The sequence below is a fragment of the Dipodomys ordii genome, unplaced genomic scaffold (genome assembly GCF_000151885.1).
Source record: "Dipodomys ordii isolate 6190 unplaced genomic scaffold, Dord_2.0 Scaffold13, whole genome shotgun sequence".
Classification (NCBI taxonomy): domain Eukaryota; kingdom Metazoa; phylum Chordata; class Mammalia; order Rodentia; family Heteromyidae; genus Dipodomys; species Dipodomys ordii.
The window spans coordinates 3,081,107-3,102,180 of NW_012267229.1; the positions used below are offsets into that span (position 1 = coordinate 3,081,107).

Sequence of the window (21,074 nt, forward strand, 5' to 3'; positions counted from 1 at the left end):
TCCTCCTCCTCCTCCTCCTCCTCCTTCTTCTTCTTCATTTTTGTTGTTGCCCATGGAGCTTGAACCCAAGGCCTGGGTACTATCCCTGAGCTCTTTTGCTCAAGGTTAGCACTCTACCACTTTGAGCCACAGCTCCACTCCTAGACTTTCCTACCTAGCTCTGAACTGCTATCCTCATATTTCACCCTCCTGAGTTGCTAGAATTGCAGTTTTGAGCCACTGGCACCTAGCTCTTCTTTTTCTTCTGTAATACTGGGGATTGAACTGAGGACTTTGTACTTGCTTGGCAGGTTCTCTACCATTTGTGCCATACAACTAAGCCCCCTTTTCTATTGGTTATTTTTGTTTTGTCTTTGTTCATTTTATTGTTCTTCCTTTCCAACATTCCTATGGTATAATCAAATAATTTAGTGTTTGGTTTTTCTTCTTTATTAATATTTTGCTATTATTTTATTATGCTTGTAGGAAAAAGGCAAACTCCTTCTTGTAATGTGTAATGTGACTTACTAAGTCAATATCTTTTGTGGTTGAGTTGGGACTCAGTTATTCCAAAGCAGATGCATTCCTAGTTTGAAATGTTTTCATGGGAATGTGAGGACTTAACATTTTAACAGAGCTTGGGTTTTGAACACAAGCAAAACTCCAAATAGTGGTTAGATTTTGGAACTATGGGGCAACTTCTCTCTGTCTCTATCTCTGTCTCTTTCTGCCTTTATATCCAGGCTTGCATCTAATTGGGTTACTGGAGAGATGTTAAATTCTCATCTACCTGTGAGATCTTGTCTTTTTGCTGTGCCTTTACATTTTGATGATACTGTTGCAGTAGGAAAGACCCAATTTGCTTTTAAAGGATTTCTCTTAGCCTTCCTTTCCCATTATCTGCTGCCAGGTGCCTTGTACTTTGGTGACAGAGTTGTGCCTCCTGATAGCCTGCAGAAGGGTTTTTAACTCTCCTGTTGTTTCCAACCCCAGACTTCCTCTTGCTTTTCCTATGGGCAAGGACCTGTATCCCTGAGGGCATGGATGTCTTTTACCTCTTTTCAGTGCTGTATGTTTTGGAACTCTTAGTGAAGACCTATAGGAAAGGGTTGTTGAATGGTTTCCAATTTGCTCAGTGAATGAAACTTCTCTTTGTTCTAATTCATGCAGGTCCTCACGTAGTCACTTAAAATTTGACAAAGTTCAGCTAGCTCCTCTTTGTTCCCATTTAAAGCATGCCAGTTCTTGTTCTACTGTGTTTTTTTCTCCTAGATAATGCTTCCTCTTTGGGTTAATGACCCATCTTAATCTCTATTACTTTTACTTTTTATTTTTTGCAGTACTGTAGTTTGAACTCAAGGCCTTGCCTTTGATAGGTAAGCGATCTATGATTTGAGCCATACCTCAGTCTTTTAAATTTTATTTATTTTTCATCCTAGAAATGGCCTTGGACTTCCTCCCACCTAGCTGGGATTACAGACATAAACCATTATGTCTAGCTCTTTTTTTTTTTTTTTAGTAGGATAGTCTTTCTAACTTTTGCTTGGCAGTCTTGAACTGATTTCTTTCTATTTCTATCTCTCACTAGTTTGTTTCTTTCTTTTTTTTAAATTTTATTTTATTTTATTTGTGAACATACTGTACAGAGGGGTGTTTTTTTTTTTAACTGTAGTTTTGTAACTTATTCTTGCTTGCTCTTATTAGGCCTGGAGTGACTGTTGTATATTTCTCCATTCTAAATAGAAGTGGAAGTCCCATGCATCAATTGGGAAACATGGGCTGCGTTTTTAGGGGTTTGGAATTATTCTTTGGTTGGCAAAATTATCCCCCACCCACCCTTTTTTTAAATCAGTGAAGCTCCCATTAGGTTCAATATATCTATCTTTGATAGTTTCTTTGGTTTTAGGCAGTGCAAGTTGTCTTAGACTTCTCTTGGTGACCCAGAACTGATCAGATTTCCAAATCATCCTTCTTTCTCTTTAACAGGTATTAAAAACAGTTAAACAAAAATTAAACAGTTTGCCTTTTGCTATAAAACGAATTTCAGGCAGCTAACCTATTTTTCCCATTTCTTACCTTATTTGTTTATATATTTGTTTGCTAGTTGGTGGCAAGAGAAATTATGCATTACTTCTGTATTAGTATTTTTTTAAAATTCTACTTTGAGCTACATAAATTAATGTAATTTTCATTTTGCCTTCTTCCTTTAGAATACTTGTATCTTTCCCTACACTAAACTACTCTAGATTTGGTGTTGAATAGAGAAAGGGATAAATAATCAAAGGCTGGTGAGCAGATTTAAGAATTTTTTTCTCTTGTGCTTGGTGTGGCTTTTAAGCACTGAATGTTGTTTTTAAACTTTTGAGTACAGCTTTAAAACTGATGAAATGATTTATAACGCCTTTTTTTGTACAGATGAATTTATTGAGAAATAACATCAGCTCAAATTTCCTTATTCAGTTTTTAAAGAGGCCCTGGCCATTCAAATTACTTCTGTAAATCACTTTTGAATTTTAAGCCATTAAAAATTGTTAATTAAATGTTTAATACATTTGACTGGCTTAGTAGTTGTAGGTTAAACTTATGGTATAGTATGAGTTTGTGGAGTTTTATGCCCTACATATAGTCAATATGTACAGTGAAGTATTTATTTTATATTATACTATATTATATATATGTAGCTGTTTATAATTGGATTTTAGATTTTTGTAGAGTTAATGAAATCACACTATGGCTTTGAGATAAAACAAAATCTATTTTTATTTTTATTTTTTACTTTTGTTATAGGGTCTTTCTATGTAACCTAAGAGGCATCAAACTCAAAATCCTACCTGTTTCCTTAGTATTTGTATTACAGTTGTCCCTACCATGCCCAGCTTATTATCAGTCCTGGGGCTTGCACTCAGTGCCTGGGTGCTGTTCCAGGCTATTTGTGCTCAAGGGTAGCTTGTTACCACTTGAACCAGAGCTCTGCTTCTGACTTTTATGGTATTTAGTTGGAGATAAGGGTCTAACAGACTTTCCTGCCCCTGCTTGCTTCTAACAGTGATGATCAGATCTCAGCCTCCTGATTAGATAGGATAATAGGCATGAGCAACTAGTGCCTGGCTTAAAAATCTCAAATTTTTAATGCTACTACTTGTGAATATAGTCAGTAAAGCACTATTTTTTAGAGATTTGTGGTTAAAATTGAGGGTTTTCAACAATCTAAGTGTAACTGTCAAAACTTATTGACCCACTTATCTAGATAATTCTTAATCTAATCTTGAACATAAATTCAGACTTTAAAGGCTTTCTTAGTTTCTAATCCCTTTATTCATGAAACAACAACTGGTTTGTGAAATAATTAATTGGAGTCATGCTAATCAGGTATGATAGTAACTTTCACAAGATAATTGTAAAACTTTACTGAGGTATTCATGAGAGCCCTAGATATACAATAGTTGAACAATTAATGGTGAGTCAGTCAATGACTTTTTTTTCTTTTTTCCTTTAAAAATTTAGTTCTCTATGACTAAATTTAATCCAAATGTACTTTTGTATTAATTAACAATGTTTAAAAAGAGTTTTCTCTAAGTGATCTGTCCATTTCTATTGCAAGACTTTAAATTTTAACCAGAAAGTTATTAGAGTTCTAATAGTACTTCCAAGTATAAGCATTTTGTCTTGTGAGGCATTTAAAGCCATTTAAGCTAGTTGTCTGATTTTTGAAGTAAAGAAGACAAGGAATATAGATTCTAAATGACTCATTTCAGATTCTGTAATCCTATGTTTCCTCTCTCTGTGGCTTTACAATAAATTTGTGAAGATGGTCTTATGTCCAGATTGAAGTAGTATGGTTCTAAGATTCATCTTTAGGAATAGGTCCTTGAGAAACACTGAATGTGGCTTAGTGAGCAGTAACCTTTGGGCTTGACTCGATTAGACATCTTCACCACTTATTCCATCTCTTTATAAAACTCTGTATGTTTTCCTCTTGTATGTAATAGGTTCCAGGTTTGATAACCATGGGGACACTGTGAAGACTGAAATCATGTGTGTTCTATCACTTTTAAGGCAGCCCTCTCTTTAATTTCACAAGACAGGCTTGAAAACCAGAAGTAACCCAACTCCAAAATTGGCAGTAAATCCTCCAACAGGGAAAAGGTGACGTACTGTGTAATAAATTCCTTTGTTGAAAAAGAGATGTTGCAATACTGGAAACTGAAGTACCAAATGTTTCCTTTTAAATTTGGAAAGCCCTTTTCTCATTACTTATCTGTCCCCATGGACTTCTAACAGGAGATGTGTTGAAAGATTTTTTCAGATGCCCACTAGCCACAGTGAGAGTGAATGGCAGCATTTATAAGATGACATAAATACTTCAAAATCATCAGTAATCCTTGGAGATGTGTGGTGTGCCAGTTGTACTAACTGAATGTGAGCTTTTGTTGCTGCTGTTCCTGTACTCTTATGTGCAGGCCACCTAGGAATGTGGGCTATATCTTTCCTATGTGTGCAACTTCACTTTTCCCTCCCTCTAGGGTTCTGTGAATTAGAATTGAGGTTATAATGGTTTATAGAAGACATAAAGGCTGCTATGGGAGAGAAAGATCTGTGAGATTATGAGTTATTCCTAAAAACTGTAATGTCATTTGTTCTTAGTTATTTCAACACTACATTAAAATATGGAAAATGTGAAAGAGTAAAAAAAAATTAGTTCATGGAAAATTTAAAAGAATTTAAAATTTTCCTTTTGTAATAATGTGACTTGTACCACCAATTCTGCTATACTAGGGGCATGGTTCAAGTGGTAGAGCACTTGCCTAACAATCCTGAGGCCCTAAACTAAACCCTCAATATGTAGAAAAACAAAAATATCACCACTGTTGCTACTGATGTAAATACACACACACACACACACACACACACACACACACACATATACATATAAGATAAGGATACATACAATTGAACATAATTAATGATAAATGTTGCTGGGTGCCAATTGCTCATACTTGTAATCTGAGCTACTCAGGAGGCTGAGATCTAAGGAAGGATCGTGGTTTAAAACTGGCTCAGGCAGACATACACTTGGAACTGGAGGTGTAGCTCAAGTGGCTAAGCTCCAGCAATGCTCATTGCTGACTGAGATTGAGATGCCCTGAGTTCAAGGGCCAGTACACACACTCACATACACACACACACACTCATGCACACACACATGCACAAGCACACACACACACAAATGCCAGATATTTATGTTTTTCCATCAGTTTTGTAAATGATTTTTAGTTTATTATGTTGTATGTTTTGGAAAGAAAATATGATATACCAATATATTACTATTTATTTGAATTTGAGGGCTCTATCATTAGAACTGAAGCAGAGAACTGACTTTGTTTTGAAGGCCAAGTGGAATAAAACCATGTAGTAGTTGTTTAGTTCACTCTTACCATCTTACACAGTCTACATACAGACAAGGGAATGGGACCAAGTCCAGTATGGTAGACCCTGCTCTACCCATTACTATCTTAAGACAAAGTATTGTGAATGCATAAGTGCTATACTCACAGTGAGCAGTAAACCTGTTGAAAATAAGTTACCTATTTATTAAAAGAAATCGGGGGGTTGGAGATTTAGCTCAATGCAAGAGCACCTTTGTTCCTCAGCTCTGAAAAAAAAGAAATTGGGTAAATTACAAAGGGAATAAATAAGTGCTAAGCACCACCTTAAAAGGTGTCTGTGTGTGTGTGTGTGTGCGCGCGCGCGAGAGAGAGAGAGAGAGAGAGAGAGAGAGAGAGAGAGAGAGAGGAAGAAAGAGAGAATCAATAAGTGAATTGAACAAAATAGAGAACAAAATAGAGTATAAAAGCCATGCTATTTGTTAATTCTATTTCTGAAGCTTAGCTCAAGAACCTCAGACTTATTTTTTTGTTGAAGACATAGAAGATTTTGTAATATGCATCCATATAGTCACTAGTAAAATGATAGTATTGTTAGATGAGGGGGAAACAGAGATACTCTAGTAAGTCATTTACTTTCCTTAGAGTTTTGCCAACTTGTTTTCTGGGTTCTGAGCAAACCCACAAACAGATGTTCCAAAGATGACCTCCCTTAAGAAGTGACTCTTGAAGAAGTCATTCTTTAGATGGATAAAAGACTCAAAATCTGTAAGTTCCTCTTTTAGACAACAAAAAGTACTTTTAACAAAGTTATTCCCCTTTAAAACAAATGAATTAAAAAGAAATACAATTGTTAGAAGTAATTAAATATGGGGTTCCCGACTCTAAAAACTATATACATGTTCTCAGACCAAGTAATCTTTTTGATGTGTTGTTGCAAATAGTATCTGCTAAATACATCCATATGAGCATATCAGAAATTACATTTGTAACAACACAGAGATGCATGTTTCAGTTTGGCAAAGTATTTAGTCATCCTCATGTAGTGTAAAGTTTTCTGAGCTATTTATTTTTCATCAGCTAAGCACTCTATAAGTGCATTTGTCCCTAAATATCTACTGACAGATGAATGATAAAATGTGCATGTTTTCTACCTACCATCAAATATTCAGCCTTAAAAATGAAGAAAATTTGGACATACATGTTGCATCATGGATAAGCTCTGAAGACAAATAGCACTAAATTAAATAAACCAAACTCAAAGGACAAATATTACATAATTCCTTATATTAAATACCTAGCTAAAGTAGTCAAATTCATAGAGATTAAGAATGTGGATTGTCAGGGATGGGGAAGAGGGAAATGAGAAATTAGTAATTAGTGTTTAATGGATGGAAAGTTTCAGTTTGGAAAGAAAAAAAGTTCTGAAAATGAATCAAGATACTGGTGGCACCACAGTACAGTACTTAATGCTACTGGCCTGTCTGCTCAACAATTATTCAGTGATAATTTTGTCTTAGAATTTTGTCTTAAGAATTTTCTTACAAAGAATTATGTTAGCGAAGGAGACTGGGACTCGTTAGGCTACTCAGTAATGCTGTCTGGTACCCAGGTTTTCTTTTCTGTCGGTCTTCCTTAGCAGAGAAGCCTTCACGTTCATATGTATATCACTTGGTCACAGTATGGCCATGTTTCTCTAGGGGCACTTTTCCTCTCTCTTCCAAAGAGCTTATTAGTACATTGGACATTCTCATGTTACCCTTTAGGGCTCCTTATCATTATTTTTACACTAGTACATATTTCAATTCTCTCTCTTGAGCCGCAGGAAAATCTGATACTTGCTTGCTATATTCAGGGGTAGGGGAAGAAATGACAAGTAGAACCACATTTTGGAGACTGGTTAAGTATCAGGCAGGTATGTACAGACTATCTTTGTCCTAGAGAAAGGACAGGAAGAATAGGTTAGGAAGGATGTAGAAACATATCTCTAGCAGTTAGTAGTAGATCCCCAGGGATTTTCTATATAGAGAGTTATCTATAAATAGGGAGGTTTTTCTTTAGTCTTTTGTGATTTTCTTTCTTTATCTTTCTTTCATTTCTTTATCTTGCTTTGCTGCAATGGTTTGAACATCTGTACACTGCTGAAGAGAAGTGATGTAAACAGACATCATTGCCTTGTTCTGAATTTAGGGAAAAACAATCAGTCTCTCATCATTAAGTATAGTGTTGACTGTAGGTGTTTTTGATGCTCTGTATTTCTGGAAATTGATCAAAGAATTTAGAAGATTGATGAGATCCAAATACAATTCTTTTGGTAAAAGACAAGAATATATAAGTTTAGTTTAATCAAGAACATACAACACTTGATTTTATCTTTTTATAATATTAGCAGTCACTGATGTTTGTTACCTAAATTAATCAGTAGATTATAACTTCTATAGATGAATAATTATTACAGATTATACTTTATTCTAATTGTGTTAGTTTCTCCCTCATATAGTACTTGAGCTAGTTCTATAACAGAACATTTCCTTTCATAAACAGTTTGGTAATCTTGCTATGCAGTTCCCATCAGAAGTTCCTATGGGAAGAATAAAGAAATGCTTGAGAGTTTTTTTTTAATTTTTTGGTAATACTGAAATTTGAACTCAAAGATTCATGCTTGAAGGGCTATAACATATGAACTATACATGTTATTCCTGTTACTTTAGTTATTCTTTCAGCTAGGATACTTTTTTTTGCTCATCAGCCTCAAACTACAGTCCTTATATCTATACTTGAAGACTAACTGGGGTTACAGGTTGTGTGCCACCTCTGTTGAAGTGAGGTCTTGCTTACTTTTAGTTTGGATTGGTCTCGAAGTATGATCCTTCAGATCTGTACCTGCTGAGTTGCTGGGATTTCTAGTTTGTACCACAGTGCCTGACCCTTTATTAGTTTTAAACATAGCATCCTCTAAACATGACTAATGCTTTTAAAAGCGTAAGGCATGAATTTGCTATATGTGTCAGGCCATTTATAATTCATTTCCCCCACCCAAGGTGGGTGGTCCAGGGGTTTCATTTTGACATGTCTATATGTGCATACAATGTACCTCGATCCGACCCACTCCTGTCTCTCTCTCTTGTCCCCCACCCTTCCCAATCCAATGTCAACAAATGTTATTGTTCCATTTTTGCATAAGTATATAAAGTGTTTCGATTTTATTCACCCTTCTTCACCGATCAGTTGTCCCTCTCCTCTCCCCCTAGTGATCAGACCAGCTTTACATTCCTGTCATTCATTTTCTCTTATTTGGCATTTTTAGTCATGGTAAGTAAGTAACTAGCTTTCTAAGTTCTTTTAGAACTTTTTGTTCTAGATTTGTTCTCAAGTTTTTATTATGTGCAATCTGCATGTTTTGCTAAGATCTAAGATCACACACATTCTTACTTTATATAGTAAGAACAAAAAGAGAATGCAGTGAAGGACTTAATGCACGGACCTGAATGCCTTTGAGATACACTTCGACTTGATGGCAGCATATTCTAAGCAACCTTAGAATTTTGTTGGCAAAACCACAAAAGACAGATTTCATTTGATTGGAACCTGTAGGAAACAAGCTTTGGGGATTATAGTCCTTATGTTAAAGGTAATATATATCAGAGAACATACATAATTTTAAGAGTTCCTTAATAAAAATCAATCGGCATAGTTCCATAGAACAACAGAGGGATAAGTCTTCCTGACATTCATTGTATATTTTTGGTGTAATAATAACTTCATGCGGTTTAGCTCTGTGACTTAAAGCATGTATATATAACCTTTGTGAACATTCGTTTACCTTATGGCATGTCAATTTCCTAACAATTATTATTGTTCTAAAGTATACCATTTCAGTGTTCAACATCAAATGTGTATACGCAAAGGGAATTAAATTTTATGGAGTTTCATGAACTTAATAATGTTCATACATAAAGTCAAACTATTTTTTGCTACTTATTGTCATATTTTTCTTGTTTATAAAAATAATATTGCAAAAAATGGACAAAATAAAAATTGCTATAATCTTACTGTGGAAGTTAAATATTAAGTTACATATTAGAGCTTCACCTAGTGTGTGGAGATATTCACACTTAACTTTTAAAGGCTATTTGTATTTACACCATTAAAAACACAGGGCTGTTTTTTCTGGCAGAATGTCAGGTGACTTTAAAAAATCACTTTTTTTGTGTGGTGGTGTTTAGGTTTGAACTCAGGGTCTTTTTTTGACAATTTTTTTTCTTTTTTTCTTGTGAAAATACTGTACAGAGGGGTTACAATTACATGGGCAAGATCATGAGTACATTTCTTATCAAGCATTGTAGCCTCCTCCTTTGTGAACTCAGGGTCTTTTGCTTGCTAGGCAGGCATCTACTAGTTGAGCCATACCCCCCAGCCAGAATGCTCACATTTTTGTGAACTGTTCATATTTTTAGCAGTGAGTATGTATTGTATATGTATGTATAATATATAACCATATATGTGCATGCATATACAAGGAAGGAAATAAATAGAAGAGGGGAGGAGTAGGTGATGTATGGAGCAAAAAAATGAAAAGTACTATTGCTACTTAACAATTACAGATTATATCTCATGGGGAGATTTGTTATTAGTGCCTAATACTGTAAATCACATAGTACTATCTAAATAGATTATGTAGGCATCATATCAATTTGTGTTTCTTTTAATCTTATAAACTTAAAAATGTGAAGGGGGCTGGAAGTATAGCTTAGTGGTAGAGTGCTAGCATGAGGCTCTGGGTTGGATTCCCCAGCACTGTCAGAAAGTATTAGCCACTATTTAAAAGAGGCTGTTTTGTTTAGCATTCTTAATCCACATTTTGATTGCAAAGAACATGTGCAAGATCAATGACTTGGGAAAAGACTACATTGTCCCTATCCTATTTGGGATCTGAGTAGTTCCTGGAGACAATTCTTTCTTTTGCTGCGATATTTTTTGATAAGAGTTAGACATACTTCCTTTTTAGGCTCCTTGGATGCTTAGATTGTTTGGTTCCCTTTACTTGTTTTATAAATTAATGGAGGGTTTAGTTTACAGATAAGTAAGTAGTATTTTAGGCAGGAGTTATTTTTAATAGTCAACTATTTTACATGAAAGGAATTTTGATGGAGATCTTGTACATCCACTGCTCTTGTCTTGGTGAGATGACACTGACATTTTAAGTAGTGAATTTGATTCCATGTGATATGCCATGTTATTTTTTGAAAGTCTTTTTCCTCCAGTGTTTTTTTCAATGTAGGCTTTTAAAATTTTGTATTTCTAGAAGAAAAGAAGGCTCTTCACAAATATTTTATTAGAGAATCTTAGTTTGTAAATTGTATTTTCTTTGTCTGTACCTTTGCAGGTAGTATTAGAATTCTAGGCAGTGTCCTCTAGTCTTTCATGTTGTTTTTAAGCCTCTCCTTAGTTAGTATTCTCCAGCGGTCCAAGGGTAGAGTTTGCTCTTTTTAGAATTGCATAGAGTACTTATCTCTCTAAGGTATGGACATCCCTGTAAGAGGATGAGATAAGTGCTATTTTGTTAGTTTACTCTACAGGTGTTAATATGAGATGGTATTGTGATTAAAATAGGACAGGGAAGAGTTAGGCTGCTCCTAGCTGCTGCCTGCCTCTCTCCCTTATCCTAGACAGGTGGGATGTAACATTGAAAATGACTGATGGCCACAGATGGCCATTTACTGACTGGGAGACTAAGGTCAATGGAATGCAAACAAATAAAGAAATACGAAAATGGGTCATTTGCAATCACCCAGGAATGGGAATGCGTTAGTACGTTTGTACATTCCTATTAATGTAAATTACTCCTATGAAGAGAGTTTCCTTTTATTCCCATGATTTCTTTTTTGAGGTTAGACAGTTAAACATTTTAAAATTTTCTACTGGATCTCATTACTTAATTTAACCAGATTGGCTCATAGAGGCTACTTCATCTCTCAGTGGGTTGTTCTGCTATTTTTCAGGGTATTTTAGTACTAATGAGGCAGCAGTGTTCAATATTGCTTTTCCTCAACTGTTGTTGGTTTCCTTGGACTTCTAGGATGTGGAGAGCATCTAGTGCGCACCATACTGGCTAGAGAATGTTCACATGCTTTACAAGCTGAAGATGCTCACCAAGCTCTGTTGGAGACTATGCAAAACAAGTTTATCAGTAAGTACATGACATCCTTCCAAATATGCACCGTTTTACTGAGTTGTAATCATTATGAACTAGGTTTTCCATGTGTCTCTCTTGACCTATATTCTCTATCCCCTAGAGTATCTTGCTGGTCAGATGGCACAGGAATGGTAGACTTACCTATCCGAATTTCTATGTCTATATACCTTATCTGAGAAATGGGATACAAATCATTTCTGTTCTCATGTTCTCTAAAAACAGCAAGGATTATGGTTTTCTCCTTTTTTTATTTCTACCCCCAACCAGCTTGGAAAAGAAGGACAAAGACCAATCTTTTTCTCCTGTCCTCCTGATCTCCAGACAGACTCCTTTCCCAACCTTGTTTTTAGGATACTCGTGGGGACCTAGATAGGCAAATCTTTTTTTCAAACTGTTGACTTTATGGAAATTTAGACTTAAAACACATTTCACTGGAGAGCTGTCTCAGTCTACAATTTATAGAAGTCCATTGAGAATGTCAAAGAATAAAGCTTAGTTCAATGAGATCAGCATATACTGATGGGGTAGAGATAAGACCTGAATCTCTTCTTAGATTCAGAAACTCATACCCTATTTGAAAATATATAGTTTTTAGGGTACAGAGATTGGAAAGACAGATAATAGACTGGAAAATATTACATTTATGTATTGATTTATCTCAAGGAAAAACATCAGATAAATTTAATGTGAAAAAACTTTGTACAGGAGTTTCCTTTATCCTGAAGTTATGAAGGGTACAGAGTAGACCTAAGTTTTCTCTAAATGATCTGAATAATTATATTAATGATGTGTGCTTGTAAGTGCTGCTTGATTGTAAAATATGAGCTGAGGAATACTCATGAACAGGATTTAAGGGCTACCAATGATGATTTTTTTTAGAAAAGTTGACTACATTCATGCTATTATATGCTTAAATCTATCTGAATCATACTTAGACTTTATTGTTCTTTTGTTTTTAACTATTATCATTGTTGAATGTTGTTTTAAGGAAAATCATCTTCTGGCCTTAGTCACATATGTGATGTATATGACTTGTTATTTAGTCATATATGTCTGGTAAAAGTATTGTCAGCACATTAAGTGTTGAAAACAAAAGGTTCATGAAAAATTAATTTCTTAGAAATCCTATAATCAGTGTGCAATTTTGGCATCTGGTAATTTTATGTTTATTGTGGATGATTTGAGGAACCTAACTGAATTTTTTTTCAGTACTGTAATTTGAACTCAGGACCTTGCCCTTGCTAGACAGGTGCTCTACCACTTGAACAATGTTCCTAAATCTAGAATCTTAGAGTCACTAGCTAGTTTTATCTGCCTAAGGAATTCCTGTATTTCATTCTTTTCAATTTTTTTCTTTTATTATCTTTAAGCAGTTGTTCAAAAGAGTTGACATTTATCAAAGCAGCTTATGAATACTATATATCTTGATCCATATCACTCCTTTCAACATTTTTACCCATCCCTCCCCTACCCACTCCTTCCCTTACTCTTCTTTTTTGTTTTTTTGTGTTTTTTTTTGCTGGTCACGGGGCCTGAACTCAGGGCCTGGGCGCTGTCCCTCAGCTCTTCAGCTCAAGGCTAGCACTCTACCATTTGAGCCACAGCGCCACTTCCGGCTTTTTCTGCTTATGTGGTGCTGAGGAATCGAACCCAGGGCCTCATGCATGCAAGGCAAGCACTCTACCACTGAGCTACCTTCCCAGCCCCTTCCCTTACTCTTCTTAATTTTGTAGGATATTCATTAGATTCTTGTCTGCATTCTCTCCCTCTTCTTCTCTACCCTTTTTCTCTTGACTGCACCTTCTAGTACCAGCTTCCTGGTGTTTTATTGTGTTGAACTTTACTTTTGCTTTTATAAGAAATTATACAATTTGAGATCTCATTTGAATCTATAATATTTCAGTTAATACATTTGTACACACCTGCATACCACCCAGCAGATTTACTTACAAGTTTATAAGCTAAGTCTTGCTTTTACATATGAGGGGAAAACATGCCTTCTTTGTCTCTCTAGGCCTACTTACTTCGCTTAACATAATTTTTCCAGATCTTTTCATTCCTTTACAAATGGTACAATATCATTCTTTCAAATAGATGAGTAAAATTTCATTGTGCCGGTATACCACATTTGCTTAATCCAGTCATCCAATGAGGGTCATCATGGCTGATTCCATACGATGGCTATAGTGAATAGTGCTGCAATGAACATAGTTGTGCTGATGGCTTTGCTGTTTCCTTGTTTGTGATCTTTTGGGTAAATGCCAGGAGTGGAATTGCTGGATAATAGGGTAGTTTGTTTCATTCTTTTCTTTTTTTTTTCTTTTTCGGTCATGGGGCTTGAACTCTAGGCCTGGGCGCTGTCCTTCAGCTCTTCAGCTCAAGGCGAGCGCTCTACCACTTGAGCTACAGCGCCACTTCCGGTTTTCTGGTGGTTTATTGGAGATAGGAGTCTCACGGTCTCTCCTGCCCAGGCTGGCTTTGAACTGCGATCCTCAGATCTCAGCCTCCTGAGTAGCTAGGATTACAGGCGTGAGCCACCAGCGCCCGGCTGTTTCATTCTTTTCTGATGCTTGTTTTGTATAGCTTTAAAAAACTGTTCATGGGGTTGAACTGTAGTGTTCCTTACCTCTGGGATCCATTATCTAGTCCAAGTAAATCAGACCCAAAGAAACATAGGTGTCATGAGCCTAAAAATCTACATGTAAGCATGCTGGATGGTAAAGGACAAAAAATATATGTAGACATGATAAATTATAGAGGATTCTAGACATTCACACAATGAGACTAAAGGAGGATATTTTTAGGAGAGGATCCCAAAAGCTCAATTGGTACATGCATTTGATCATAAAAAATGATATTTATTAAAATCAACTCCAAAAAATGGAAACAGAGGTTTTTTTTTGCTATTTTTTCGTACTTTGTTGCTGTTTTTGTTTTCTGTAACTTTTGTCTTGTATGTAAGCTTACCTGTTTTGGGGAGGGCAAGGAGGGCTCAGAAATAGTAGGACAAAGGATGAACAAATGCAGCAGTGATTCTCACTAAACACTATGTTGAAACTGAACTATACAACATGTGGGGGGGTGTCAGGAGGGAAAAACTGGAGGAAAGCAAGGAAAAAGTTTACACAGTTCAAAAAGAAATGTACTCACTATCTGACTTTTGTAACTATAACCCCTCTGTACATCATCTTTACAATAATAGTTAAAAAAATCAGACTCATGATAAGAGGCAGGAAATTTTACAAGAATGTAATGACTTACTCAAAGTCATCTTGCTAGTCAGTGGGTATTCATTCTGTAAAATGATTATAAAATATAGAGCAGTCTCCTAGGTGTTAAGATAGCTAGGTTTCACTCTCAATATCAGTGTCTGGCTCATTGTGTATAGAAAGTTACTTAAGCTGTTTTTTTTTTTAAAGATAAAAAATACTAGATAAGAGAAAGTTCTAAATTCCTTGACCATGCTAAATTTTTCTTACTGGATCCAGTACATAAATAAGAAATACTTTCTAATCAGATAATTTGGAAATGGGATTAGAAAATGAAAAGCTGCCAAAATCACTTGAGAAGCACAGATGATATTTACAAAATACTTGGAATGAGATAAATTGAACTTCCTAGAGGTCTGAACTAGGAGTGTAATTAATTTTCTGACTAAAACAGACAAGTTTCTTTGTTCTCATTTTCCTCATATTTAAAATGAAAGGGAAGCTCTGTATGTCTCTAAACTTCCTTAAGTCCAGAAAGTTATTTGATCATTGGATTTGTTCATAGGACAAGCTAAGCTACTTCTAAAAGTACCTTTATAAATCAAACCAGTCATTAATTGAAATTAAAAGTAAAACTGTTAATAGTGATTTCAAGTTCCTATCTGAAGTGATTGGGTTGAAAACCTTTCAATGATTAAAGAAAGCTAGAAACCACTTTGTTGGTTTTGTGCAAAGTATAGCGGTCTTTCTTTTTTGTTTCCATTTAAAAAGTGTGAAATAGAAGAAACAATCCAAAAATTCATATGGAACAATAGAAGATCCCAAAATAGCAGAAACAGGAAGAACAGTGCTGTAGGAATATCAATATCAAAACTTCAAACTTTGTTGTCAAGCTGTAGTTATAAAAACAGCTTGGTATTGGCACATGAACAGGCAAGAGGACCAATAGAATTGAAGATCCAGACATGGTCCCACAGACCTGTGGCCACCTAATCTTCAAAAAGGGAATCAAAATTATCAGATGGAAGAAAGACAGTCTCTTCAATAAATGGTGTTGGCAGAATTGACTACACACATGTAGAAAATTGAAGTTAGATCTTTATATATTACCCTGCATCAAAATCAACACAAATGGATCAAAGCCTCAAGGTAAAAGCAGAGATCCTGAACATATTATGGGAAGGGATAGGGGATATGGTAGGGTTCCTTAGCACAGGCTGAAACATCCTAAATAAAGACCTAGAAACACAACAAATCAAAGGAAGGTTGGACAAATGGGATTGCATGAAATTGCAGAGCTTCTGCATGGCAAAAGACATAGCTAGCAAGATAAATAGAAAGCCTGCAGACTGGGAGAAGATCTTCACTAGCCATACAACAGACAAGGGTCTCATATCAAAAATCTAACTATTTTTTCTTGAATCACCAGTTCACATACTTGCCTAGTTTTCTGTTGTTTGGTGTTTTTTGTTGAAGTGCTATTTATGTTTTATTGATGGTAAAAATTACCTTAAAGATTCTAAAATAAAAACAAACTACAGTAGTAAGCATCTGTACAGAATAGAAAAGTAATCCTAAATATCTTTTTTATAGTGATGACATGCTTGGTGCCTCTGACCAAGTAATAAGGCATTTTACAAACAAACAAACACAACCAAATTTTATACTTGTGGCAAGAGTGAATGAAAATTTTGAAAGAATCTATTTTCAATGAAAATCTTAAATAATTCCTCATATATAAAGGCATAAAGTAAAGCATAATCAAAAAAGTAAAACATCCATCTGGGAGAACTTCCATGAGAAAGCAACTATTGAAATAAGGAGTTTTAGCCATACTATCAAAATGATATTATGTTATGATCACAAGATAGAAAATATAAATATATTTTCCCTCAAGTTCTGTACTCACCCCTACCCTTATAAAAATCTATACTCAAATACACCATACACAAAGAAAAGAAGACAGAATCATCAAAAAGTAAATCTTTAAATTTTTTTTAAAAGATCACTTGTTCCTATATTTTAGAGTCTGTTTTGATATATATATACATATATATATAATTTTATATAAATATCAAGAGGCATGTAGGTATTGTGCCTTTGTGTTTTTCTTGTGAGTATCCTCTTTTGGTCTAACTGGGTGAGTGTATAGAATCTTCCAGAATATTTTTAAGTGTGTAGAAGTTTCATAACTTAAAATACATTTAACTGAGTAAATGGAACAGGGAAGGAAAAAAGACAATATGATAAGCTTCTTCAGAGATGACAGTCATTTTGAAATGTGCACGTCTTAGGGCCATTCAGAAGATTTGTTAAGGTGGGGCACCCAGTGGCTCTACCTGTAAATCCTGACTACTCAGGCTGAGAACTGAGGATCACAGTTGGAAGCAGTCCATACAAGAAAGTCCTTGAGACTCAACTCCAGTTAATCATCAAAAAACCAGAAGTTGGCTCAAGTGGTAGAGAATTAGCTGTGGGCAAAAAGTTTAGGGACAGCCCTTAATTCATGCCCCTGGACTTGTACTAAAACAAAAGAAAGCAGAATGTTTGTTAGGAAGCTCATGACAGAATCAAATTTCTTTTGACTATGTTCGGAAGTGTGGTGACTTCTGAGGTATTTTCTAAAATGGGATGCTTTTTTAAGACCTAAGAAATATCATATGTCATATTTACAATAAGTTGCAAAAAAGAAAACAAAAATAAAACCTGTGTATGGAAAACCAAAAGGCTATAAAAAAGGCTGATTAGGTAATAGTAGAAGTAAAAGTAGTAAAAATTTAAGAACTTTTTTCTCTTTCACTAGAATAGATGATTAAAAGTCACATTTTTGAGTCCAGCAATTTTCATTTGAAAATAATGCTTGATCTGCTTGTTAAGTTGAGCAACACTTAAATATGATTTTTCAGTGCATGTTGAGTACAAAAAAATAGAATCATCATAATTGCCAAGAAGATGACAAATTACCCTCATTGACATGGTTGATGTATTTTATTTTCGGGTAAAACTGAGTCAGCCTGTACTGAGCAGTTCAGTTATCTTGTTTTCTTCTTCTTATAAATGAAAGAAAAGCCTTCGTGATTGTATTAAATTACCAATGCGGTTGTTCAACAGCAGACTAACAAGATAGGCTTATTAGAATGAATGGAAATGAGCAGTCTGCAGTTGGAGAATAACTTCACAGGGTTTTGTGCTGTCAAAACAGAAGTTAGTTTTCTCCCTGTAGCTGGGGTTTCCTGTTTACACAAGAACCCTACCCTTCCAGAGCCTTTAAATCCCATATATTTGGGACACTTGGAACTTTTTGAGTAGCAGAAGATGACTGTACTAACAGCACCAGTGTTCACTCTCTCACCCAGAGCTTTTGGGAACGAAACCCTAAAAATCATTTAAAATCAACATCAGATTTTGATAACTAGAAATAATTTGGTAATATGTATCTTGAAAGCAATAAGCACAGTACTAATGAAGAAAAACAAATGCAAAGTTCTATAAATACCTCATGGTACTTTAAAAAGCACCAGTTTTATTGCTGGTCTATTTAATTTCAAAAGTGGCTGGATTTGGGAGCCATGAACTTCATTGTAAAAGTTGAGGAATTTGTCAAAATAGGAATTTTGTTAGGAGTTTTGTGTTAAAACACATTAGAATATAATTAAAACTGTACAAGGAATTAATTTTATTCATGCAGAGAAAATGAAAATAAATGTTTTCATATTAGTAATTATTATTTTTCTGCAAAGGGCATTAATTAGGGATCAAAAAGATTTTTTTTTTGTCTGTTTCTTTCATTTGGGAGTGAACTGCTAATATTAGAGTAAAAACAAAGCACATAATTATAATGTTGCAAGAAGGAAAGGAACTTAATTAGAATATTAGCATAGATTTTATCACTTGAATATCCTCAGTCTGAAAATCCAAAATCTGAAGTGCTTTAGAATCTGAAACAAAGTTTCAAAACATTTCAGATTTAGGATTTTGGGAACAGAGATGCTGAAACTGGGTAGCCAAAAGGTCTAAGAAAAAAAAAAAAAGAAGGAAAGGAAATTTAGTCATATAAAGCTGAAGGCTGAGCTGTATGATGCTTTGACTGAATTTGAATAAGACCTATACTGTATCTGATGGATTGGGCAAATAAACAAACTTAATTGTTACAATAATTGCCATAGAATTTAGAATTATTTTTATGATTATAAAGTTGCTTCCTCTTATTATAATCTAATTTGAAAGCCATCATATATTTGAGAGTAAGTATGATTTTTGGCCCTTTTGAAACCACACATTCATACCGGAAGAATGAGTGTATGTAAACAGCATTATTCTTAACCTTTTATAAATGTGTTTAACTCCAGATCATTCATTATTATTAATAGTTGGCAGCTTATGTGGAGTGCTTCTTGTGCTCAAACATTTGATGAATTTCTGGCATGTTACTCACTTCTGGATTGATTTTCAAATTGGCTAATAATTCAGAATACTTTCTTGATTTGTTTTGAGTAATATTTGTATTTACAACATTAAGGTGAGTAATAACAGGATCATGTGAATTTGTAATTAGCATTTCTGTAATTGCATTTGAAAATTTTTGCCATATTTTTCAAGTGTGTGCTTGTGTATATATTTGTATTTTAAGGATTATTTTTTAGGGTTAAAAATCCTTATATCTTCTTTCCATTTATTTTGAAATACTATGTTCCAAAGATTCCATTATCCTGTAATATTTAGATGTCACATGTCAAAACATTGAGTATTTTTATAAGTATAATAACTTGTATTTAATAAGAGCTAGAAGCATGGCTCAGTGAATGAGTGTCAGCCTAGCAAGTGGCCCTGACTTCAAAACCCCAGTACTATTTAATAAAACAAGAAGAAATCTATACTTAAGGAATCCAACTCAAATACCAATTTGACTGAAAGCCAATAAAAATGCTATAGGTGAAAATTAAATTCATTTAGTTGATTGTATTTGATTGATGTTGAAACAATGACACTTTAAATAAAAGCCTATGTAACAAATGGTCCTGGCAAAGCTGTACATTCATATAGAGAATTGAAACTAAACCCATATCTGTTACCTTGTACAAAAATCAATTGAGAAAATGGATCATATTCCTTAATGTATGACTCAAAACTTTGAACCTATTTAAAGAGAATACTAAGGAAATTGTCCAAGTTATGGGCATAGGCAATGATTTCCTAAACAGTACTCTAGTAGTCCAGGAAACAAAAGTTCGAATTGACAAATTGAATTAACAGAAAGTTTTAGCTACAGCAAAGGAAACAATCAACAGAGAGAAAAAATAATTTACAGAGTTAGAAAAAAAAATCTGTTTCAGCTATTCTTCTGACAAAGGATTAATTGTTAGAGTATATAAAGTATATTTAATGCTAAAAAATCCAATCAAATTGTGCAAAATGTCTGGCAACAGGGGTTCACATCTGTAATCCTAGTTACTCAAGAGGATGAGATTTGGAAGGTCTAGGTTAAAGGGCAGCCTGAGCAGAAAATTCCTTGAGACTCTATTTCCAAAACAACCGGCAAAAATTGAACAGGAGTTCAAATTTTAGTACTAGAAATAAAACAAAATAAGCAAACAAAATAATCAATTATCTGTATAGACAATTCTCAAAATAAGAATTACAACTGGCCAGTAAATAGGAAAAAAATGCTCAATATGTTTAACCATTACACATCAAAATGACATTGAGATGCCTTTCATCCTAGTCAAAATTACTAAAATAATGCTGGCAAAGATATGGAGGAAAAGGAATCTTGTATACTGCTGGTAGGAAAGGAAGTCAGTACATCTATTATAGAAACCAATATAGAGGTTTCTCAAGTAAACTAAAAATATAACTACCGTATGATCAACTTTATCACTCGTGGGTATTTATCTGCAGAAAATGAAGTCAACATATATTGTAAGAGAGCTGTCCCAAACATAGATGGACATGATTATTTCTTTCCACAGTGTCAGAATTTATTGAATAACAAATTCACAAGCTACACCCATTTATAGCATATTTATACATGTGGAAACATTACAGTAAAACTCATTAATTTGTATATTTAATATGCATTAATAACTACAATAAAAAAGCCTTTAAACGGAGAAAATGACCTTTAAAAGCATTTTTAATACAATTGAAGAAATTTTGATAGATTAGATGATAATTTGGTAGATGATTACTTTGGTAGGTATAGATATGGATAATATTGTATTTTATATGCCAGGGTGTCCTTATCCCTGGATTATGTCCTCTATATAATTTATGAGTAAACCTAAATGTAACAAGATGATTTCAGAA

The 21,074-nt window shown here is 34.5% G+C and overlaps 1 protein-coding gene across 2 annotated transcripts in view; it reads left to right on the plus strand.

Annotated features, from left to right (window-relative positions):
- Nucleotides 1-21,074, plus strand: part of Tasp1 (taspase, threonine aspartase, 1) — a 227,822-nt gene that overhangs the window by 123,648 nt on the left and 83,100 nt on the right. For both annotated transcript variants that reach the window (XM_013010937.1, XM_013010938.1), the window contains one exon: nt 11,443-11,553. In XM_013010937.1, coding sequence (XP_012866391.1) covers nt 11,443-11,553 — 111 coding nt within the window. The remainder of the gene's footprint in view (nt 1-11,442; nt 11,554-21,074) is intronic.